Source organism: Dichomitus squalens (genome assembly GCF_000275845.1).
Source record: "Dichomitus squalens LYAD-421 SS1 unplaced genomic scaffold DICSQscaffold_49, whole genome shotgun sequence".
NCBI classification, from domain to species: Eukaryota; Fungi; Basidiomycota; class Agaricomycetes; order Polyporales; family Polyporaceae; genus Dichomitus; species Dichomitus squalens.
The window spans coordinates 223,890-232,507 of NW_006766931.1; the positions used below are offsets into that span (position 1 = coordinate 223,890).

General features: G+C 55.3%; 2 protein-coding genes across 2 annotated transcripts; one reads left to right on the forward strand and one right to left on the reverse strand.

Moving 5' to 3' along the window:
* The first annotated feature begins 3,010 nt into the window (after positions 1-3,010).
* On the forward strand, positions 3,011-5,379 carry DICSQDRAFT_111302 (acyl-CoA dehydrogenase NM domain-like protein). Its single transcript, XM_007369472.1, has 7 exons — positions 3,011-3,232; positions 3,295-3,493; positions 3,564-3,683; positions 3,741-3,887; positions 3,959-4,481; positions 4,561-4,615; positions 4,676-5,379. Exons 1-7 carry the CDS (start codon positions 3,094-3,096, stop codon positions 5,224-5,226), a joined length of 1,734 nt encoding a protein of 577 aa, XP_007369534.1. The 5' UTR covers positions 3,011-3,093; the 3' UTR covers positions 5,227-5,379.
* A 378-nt stretch (positions 5,380-5,757) lies between these two features.
* Positions 5,758-8,368, reverse strand: DICSQDRAFT_173653 (uncharacterized protein; the record flags this gene model as incomplete). Its single annotated transcript, XM_007369473.1, has 11 exons — positions 5,758-6,234; positions 6,304-6,668; positions 6,738-6,882; positions 6,919-6,956; positions 7,012-7,293; positions 7,348-7,500; positions 7,555-7,593; positions 7,646-7,816; positions 7,870-7,971; positions 8,028-8,280; positions 8,342-8,368. 11 exons carry the CDS (start codon positions 8,366-8,368, stop codon positions 5,758-5,760), a joined length of 2,052 nt encoding a protein of 683 aa, XP_007369535.1.
* Positions 8,369-8,618: the final 250 nt, after the last annotated feature.

The window sequence follows — 8,618 nt, forward strand, 5'->3', positions numbered from 1 at the left end:
GACAAAGCGAACTGCATGCCAAATACAGACATGACATAAGCCACTCCAGTCACGTGCTGATGATGAGCAGAACATGCCGCCTGTTTAGCGCCCAAGATCCACAGACTGTTTCAAACCCCGCCTAGAAATCTACGGACGTCCGTAGAGCCGTAAATCCTTATGGAAAGTCGTCCAGTACTGTTCCCTGTCTCATCTTTCTCGCGGCGATCGTGCCTCACAGGAGATAGTCGACATCGCTAGCATGTCAGTACACTGCTGCCTTTGGCAAAACTGATGACGCAGACGCAAGTCCAGAACATATTCGGTTAGGTAGCCACTATGTTCTCGGACTAATGCTCGCAGTATGTCGTAATCGTCATACAAGCGTGGGCGTAATACTGCCGTCCTCCATTCTCTCGTGCTGAAATCACGACGATGGTGCCGCACCGGACTAACAGCATTCTACGTGGCGTACAGTGTTAAGCCCGCAGCCCCCGGAATCAAGAAAAGGTTAGTCCCTTGGGGAGTGCTGTAGCGCCATGAATGTAGATCCGAGCTCGTATCAACGACGCTGTAACGCTGGTTCGTGACGACTGATGAGGTCAATCTGTCATTGAGCATTGTAGATGTCGAGAGCCCTAGTTAACACACATTGGATGTATCGAGAACGTCGGCGAAGCGGACCAGTGACACAGGAATAGGGCTTCGGTGAGACAGTGCCATGAGGTGCGTAGTTTCAAAGCAGATTTCCATGACGTCAGGATAGATCTGTGGCCAGCAGTCTAGCAGATCAGTTGTGTCTCCATGGTACTGAACTCACCTCAAGCTACGCGCGACTCTGAGATTCGGCATGTAAAATGCCACGTTGATCATGTTCTATTGATCGTGGTGATCCTACTCAGCTGGACGAGCAACCGCCGCACTTTCCTCCGTCTCCGGTTCCTGGTGCAGTGGCTTGTCAGCTGCTGAAGAGAGGCGAGTTTCGCCGCCTGCCTAGATCGGCACCTTTGGTGCTGAAAAACAGGACGCATATCAGCTGGACATAGTAGCGATCACCCATAACGTGAAGGAACATCAGCTTCAGTCGCAATGTTGGTGCTTGAGGTGTCATGCTAAAGGCGCTGTGGGTATCATAGGCTTTGCGCATATCTCGTCAACGTCCGAGGGCCTCTGCACTTGCAGAGACAATCCGAGGTGAAGGCTCGTAATTCCTACTTGAAGCGTACGGGCCAATATTGATGTTGTTTGCGCTGAGGTCGGCGATCGACCAACGTCGATCAATCGCGCGATGAGGCTTGGTCGGCGCCACTAAATTGCCACCAGGTTCGAGCTCACCTCTGTTCTGCCAGAAACCACTGCCATCTGAAGGAACGCTCATCATTCTCAGCGCTGTAATCGTTGTGTATACGCGGGAATGTGCTCACCCGTGCCGCTCTAGAACCGCTGTTCTACTTCCATGGGCGTACCCAGCACCACTCATGACTGTGCCTGCTGTCCGGCGGGGCTAGTGGTGTGGCCGAATCCGACTCTCGCCACCACGACAAGCAAGACGACTGAATGTACTGCTACCGGAGCGACAGTATGGCTGGAGGCCGCACGCTTGTCCTGCGATCGGGGCGATGGGTATGTCCCGACGGGCAGCGGCGGGGGTGCGTCGTGTCGTGACGGGAAACGAGGCGTGTATTAGCGTGCCGTTTGTCAGGGCGCAGTCAGCCAAGGTAAGCCTTCCAGAAAACGTTACTTCTTCTATGTCCGGACCTGCAGGCATGCTAGAACTTGGTTCCTATCTAATTGAATACGTGTATAACGCACAACGCACTAAAAAGTAGGAGTCTAACCCAGTGAGCTCGAACTGACGTATTAGCTCCGTGGCTTTTTAATGGTCACATCGCGCTAGAACGTTTGAGTATCCACTGGCATAGTACTTGCGAGCGGAGGTCCTTTTTCCCGCTGGCCACGCGTTTCGCTTAAAGCACCTTGTGATCATATTCGCAATGCTGTTGGAAAGTAGACTTGCGGACATGGCAATCTGGTGAAGCTGTACCGATGCATGCACAGATATTCACTGCGCAGCTTCCGACGGTATGCACGACGGAGCCACGGACACATCGAGAAAGCCCTCCGAATCGGACTCGTGGATGCCAAGGGAGCCGGCTCCGAGCGGTATAATTCTTCCGTGCGGAAGGCGACCGAGCCGCTGTCGTTCCGGTCAGCCGGGATAATCGAGCTGAAAATACCCGTAATGAAAGTCCCCCTGATGTTAGCGACGCATCAAGGTCGGTCGATACCATAGCGTAAGCAACTACGCGTCTAACATAGGATTGGACGGGATCTGTTTCACTCACAACTGTGTATCGATATCTCTCTTGGAGGATTCTGAATTACACCATCCAATACGCTCAAAATGCACCCATGGAGATCAGTTTCAGGAAGCAGTCTATAGCGGGCCGGGGAAACAACAAAGGCATCTCCTATTCGTGACATAGCTTGGGCAATCGATACGTACGTAACGTGATGGAAGACTGGTGTGTCCTCTTTCCCTTTCAAGAAGATCACGCCCTGACTTGCCCACGCGCAGGAGATCAGTTCGCGGTCGACCTCGCCCTGTGGCACGCGAGCATGGTCGCGGCTGGCAGCGTAAGCCTCAGTTGTGTCTGCCAGTTTGACAAGATAACAAGATCTCATTTTCAACGCTCAGGGTCAATGGATATCGGCGCCCGCCGGTTTTCATGCATTATCGACCAGCCGAGCTTCAGCTCAGGGCCCTCGGCTATCGAGATCCCTAACCGAAGGCGGAAAAGATGTGATGCGAGCATGCCGATGTAGGCATGGATTCAGTCGCCTCTGCAGGTGCTGCGAGTGCGTCTGCGAGCAGATTGAAGAGGAACGTGCGGCGCGGTTCAGATTCAACTTTTACGGTATAGTAGCACACCCTCAGCCAGTGCTTCGACATGACCGAACTCCCACAGTGTGGTGGTACGCCCACTTCCTTGCAGCCATAAGAACCCTCGTCTGCGTGGTGAGTAGGATGGGACATCCCTCTCGTTTCCGACTATCCGTGCAACCTCCTCCCCCTTTCATTCTTGTAATCTCTGTTGTACATATCACACCCCTATGTCGTCAGACGGTTACCCCAGGCGCACACTGCACCTCCCCCATTCCGATGTCTTCGCTCAGTCCGTCCATTACATGGACCATAATGATCGCGCATACCTCTCCTACGAGAAGGCGAAGGCTATCGGTCTCTCCTACGGTTCGTCTGTTCTCGATTGCTCTACTAGTAAGTCGTAAGGTAGACTGATCTGCCTCTGGTAGATATGACCATTGACGACATACTGTCGCTCACCCCCAAGTTCTGGCAACTGCACAACGACCCCGCTGTCCTGCTGGATGGAGGCGCTATCACACTGCTCACTATTCAATATAACCTCTGTGCGGGTACGATCGCCCGGTACACAGGACGACGCCCAGAGCTCATTCCTCTGGTCGAGGACCTGTTGCAATACCGTAAACAGTATGTGCCTCTTTCCGCTTCCGTTGCGAAGTGTTCCCTTCTTACGGTAAATGAAAACTTTCATTTCTAGTGGACAGTTCATGATGACGGAACTTGGCCACGGGCTCGACATCGGCAACATCGAAACCACGGCGACACTGCTTCCGTCTGGAGAATTCGCGCTCAATTCCCCCACACCGGGCGCTGCGAAGTGAGCATTATAGCGTCTCAGAAGCTCACACAATCCTTGACTTCGAAATCTGAACAGATTCATGCCACCCACGGCTCCCGCTGGGCTACCATGCGTCGCTGTTGTCTTCGCTCGTCTGATCGTGGATGGCGAAGACCGGGGTCACCGGCCATTCATCGTCTCTCTCAATGACGGCAAGCAGATGTGCGCCGGTATTCAATCAAGGTACGTCAGCGGCTATATTTCTCCTACGAGTGTTCGGGTGCTTCCGTACAGCGTCTGACAAACTTCCTCAGAGTACTTCCATACCGTGGCGGCCCTAATCCTCTCACCCACTCCCTGACGACGTTCACGAATGTTCGCCTGCCACGTTCGGCGCTGCTCGGGTCGCTTGAGAAGCCCGCCAACTTCCACGCCAACCTCATGGACATCATCTGGCGCATCACCATAGGCACGATTGCTCTGGGCTGTCTTGCCCTGCCATTCATGCAATGTTACGCGACCATCGGCACCATGTACTCTCTCCGCCGCCAAATCGGTCCTGTCTCCGATCCGACGCGGCGGTTGCCTATCCTCTCGTTCCGTACCCAGCAAGCCCCCATCCTCGCAGTGACTGCGAATGCATATGTCATGCAGGCGCTCCAGCGATGGGCGATTGGACGGTTCTGTGACCAGAGCTTGGATAGTCGTGTGCGACATGGGATCGCAGCAATTTTCAAGGGCGTGATGGTCCAGCATTCCCAGCAGGGCGCCCTGGGTGTCTCGGAACGATGTGGTGCGCAGGGTCTGTTCGTCCACAACCAGATGTCGTGCCTCCATGTGAGTCTCATACTAGTCTTCTCATCCCACGGTGTGGGCATATGTGGGCGTATTTCTGATTTCAATCGTGTCGCTCTAGAACGAGATGCGTGGGATTGCAATCGCTGAGGGTGATGTCCTTGGTCTCGCCGTCAGTAAGTCGCAACCCGAAACATGTCTCCGGCTATGTACTGACCTCCGCCTCATCTGCGTAGGGCTCGTGAACGAACTCCTCCTTGGACGCTACAATATGCCGCCACCTGTGGATCCCAACTCCCTTCTTGCTCGCCACGAGGCAGGGCTATTCCAAGAGCTTCGCGACATCATCAAAGAGGTCCCCCATCATCGCAGCGCAGAGGTGAACCGCCTTGTTCTCCCTCACTGCCAGCCTGTCATGGAGGCGATCGGGCACCGGATGGCATATGACGCCGCAGTCGCGCAGGGCGTGCGACCGTGCCTCATCGACCTCTACGTCGCTAACGTCGTGCGCCTCGATCCTGCGTGGTACGTCGAGAACGCGGGGCTGGGCCGGCGCGCGCAGCAGGAGATGGAAACGAAGGCAATGGACGCGACTCTGCCCATCCTGGGCGAGCTCGTGAAGGAGATGGACGTCTTCGCGTACGTCACAGCGCCGATTGTCTCCGACGAGCGCTGGGCGGCGTTTGTCGACTCGCTCAAGGTCTTCCGGGGCAACGCGCGCGTCGAAGCGCTTGGAACCCGAGGGCGCGCGGGTCGCGATACGGAGATGGTGAGGTCCCACCTGTGATTATCGGTCTGTGCACGGGTGACTTGACTCTCACTACTATTCCCATATTCTATGCGCCCTCTTTCCCTATGTGCTTGTCTTGCATCCTTGCTCATCACTAGTATGCCGAGTTGATTCCTGTCTTTATGAGCTACGTGTTGTAGACTAACATACTCAGCCTGTCTTTGTACTATTAGGTCATGTTGTACTAATCAGTCCCGCGCTCATGGTGTTGGTGAAAGCCGTCTTAGAATGTATTCCGAAGATTGTCATACGTCAAACAAGCACCATCTCGCGCGACACGAGGTAACCCCGAGCGGAGGTAGAACCTGACCATCGCCTAGACGCGAATCTATGAGATCAATTCTGAACATCTAGATCTAGTGTCGTAAACATGAAGATCATCAGTGCTCTAGCCTCGCGAACCGCCGCGAGGTGAACTTTCTCCATTCCGACCCCACGAACACTTCCGCTCCCCGTCCTTGCTCCCCGCACATCGTGTCTCCCACCCCTACACATGCGCCGTGGCTCTCGTCGAGCCACGAGCCTATGTTATTGAGGGACGACGGAAGAAGACGTTCCGCCAAGCGCACCATCCGCTTCGCTAGTCTCAACTCCTCCGGCGCCCTCACCCACGACACCCAAGTCGGCACCAGGCGGACGGACGGATGGAGCGTCCTGGACCACTCCTGCGGAGCCGGTAAGGGACTCGGGGAAACGCACGACTTTCGTGGATGTCAGCGCACGGCCCTTCGCGGCAAGGTGCGTCGCGATCTCGTCCTCGGCAGGGAAGTGGACCGTGCGTGCGGACAAGGAAACGGGCGTCTGTGCGCCGGAGTCCGTGTGTGGGACGGAAACGTCACCGGGGGTCTGCGCACCGGAAGGTGGCAGGACGAGCTCGTCGACGGACGCTACGAGAACGGGGGACGCGTTGGGGCTGCGAATGGCGCGGCTTGGGACGTTGAGGGTGAGGGAGGGCAGTTGTGTCGCTGTTCGTGCGTCGTCTGCGGTAGCGTCTTCGCATGGAATCTTGACATCGCGTTGTGCGAGAGATCAGGTTCTGCGGGCCAGCGGGGATAGGCAAAGGTGGTTACGTACATGGACCGCGCTCGTGCTCTCTTCCTCCTTCAGCTCGTGCGACCGGGGAGCCGGCGGCAAGGTCGCCGTCACGTCGCTAAGCATCGCCGCCGGGCCCAGTTCAGGAACGCGCTCCTCCATTTTCGCACCATTCCGCGACATCGTCACGGGCCCGGTCAACCCAGTGTTGACTTCTTGCGTCCCTCGCTCCACGTCTCGCTCCTCCGTGATTGGGGAGCCCGGTCGAGTGATCTCCGCGGGAGTGCGGCGGGCCCAGAGCAGCCAGTCTGGCGTGTTCGTGGTGCGCGAAGTCCATGTGTGTGAGAGCGAGATAGTCCGCGAGCGGACATTGCGCCCGAAGGAGAAGAACGGGATGGACAGGCCATCTGGGGAAGACAGACAGAATGTCAGGACCTTCGACAACGTGTGGGCGCGCGGGAGAACGGGGGGCGTACGTATGATGATTGATCCGAGTACGACGAAGGAGACGATGGCTTGTAGCGTCGCAGCAAGCGTTTCAGCCTGATCTTGCGGCGGAGATTGAGGAGTCGGTAACTCCGTAACGGCCAACGTGGAGACGAAAATCGCTCCGACACCCATCTGACATACGCGATGCGGAAATAGTTAGTGAGCGACATGAGGAATGGTATCTGCAAGGATATCACTCACGGGACCTATTGCAGAACAATCAGACTGACGATGTCGCGAAGGAACAGTAGGCGCACGCACCAAAGTGACCGGAGAAGAGCGCTTCTCTCCATGAAGCGATCTCCGGGACCCATGGATAGAGTAACAAAAGTGGCGGGTTCCGACGCAATAGCATCACAGCGAGGAACACGATGAAGAGCCGCCAAGGTGTGAGATCAAGCTCGGGCGCGTTGAACATGTTGAACGGCATCCAAGCGCCGATATAGATGAAACAGCCGCAGTTCAGCACGAGGTCAATGACCGAAGAGAAGATCTCGTCTTCGATTTGCGTGTTGAAGTGGCCGTCCCAGCTGATAGCGGAGCCTACAAAAGATGGTACGTGAGGTATGAACAGTCACTCTAGCATGGGAAGCATACCGGCGGCGAAGGCAGCGAGTAGGTCATCACTTCCCAGCGTGCGTGTGATTCCGACCGTGAACAGAGCTAATGCCAGATACTGAGCTACGTAAGACTCTCTGTCAATGAAGCCCTTCTTGTGCGAGAACTTCATGAAGTGGGAGAAACCAAGGCCTGTCTCATAGTCAGCAGTCCTTCGCTAGCTCGAGTATATCGCTGGAGACCCACCCAAAACACCACCGATAACGGTGCCCAGGATCACTTGATCTGCTCTGGCGTTGAATGGAAGATGACATGCCACGCAAAAACGGGAACGTACATAGCCAACCCACAAGGAACCACTCTCCGACGGCGACTCGGGTGGAGCTTTCAATTGTCAGATATATCGAGATACTGAGGAAGGGATAGGCGAGGCCATCATTGGCAGCAGACTCAGCCGAGAGAAGGCGACGAAGGTTCAGTGGAACATGCTTGGTAGCAAACTTGCCCCCTAGTTCGATATGTTAGGAGCAACGCACAGCCACTTCATGAAATGGGACATACCGACGATAGCGGCCGAGATGATGGGGTCTGTAGGCGTCAAGCATGCCGCAATGACCATGGAGGAGATGAAGTTGAGATTAGGGAACACAACGAAGATCACCGCTTTGGGACAGACGACGTCAGGAACATCGCGATAGAAGACAGACTCAGCGACGCACCTGCAACCACTAACCAGCCGAACGCCATGGTGGGGACGACCATGATGAGGAGACTCTTGGCATGGTCAGCGAGATAGGATTGTGGGAGTTCGACACCTATGGCGAAGAGCCCAGCAGCAAGAGTGATTCTCGTAACCTCGAGCGTAATGGTGTTCACGTCTCCGCCCCAGGAGCGTGGGTTGAATGCGTTAGCGCAGTACGGTCCAAATATGACGCCGCAAGCTGTTCCGAGAACAACTTCGTTGATATAGAGCTACGCAGAACGTATATCGCGATGAGCGAACACGAAGTAGACCGACAGCATTCATACACACCTTCTCTTTGACCAGTAGTGAGAACATAGAGAACTTCAAAGTACGTCAGACAGCAGAACACCGCATAGCACAACGGGCAGCACTCAAAATCCTTTCGCATGAAATGGAGGTCATTCTTGAGACACTCCTAACTCGACCATGCGCGCTGGAGGGCGCTCAAGGCTCGGGAACGGAAGAGGTATGCTTGCCCAAAGACCTTCCATCTCTTTCACAAAGAGTGATTCCAAGGGATACACGTCGTGTAAGGCTTCAATGCGGTACTCACCGCAACCACGAA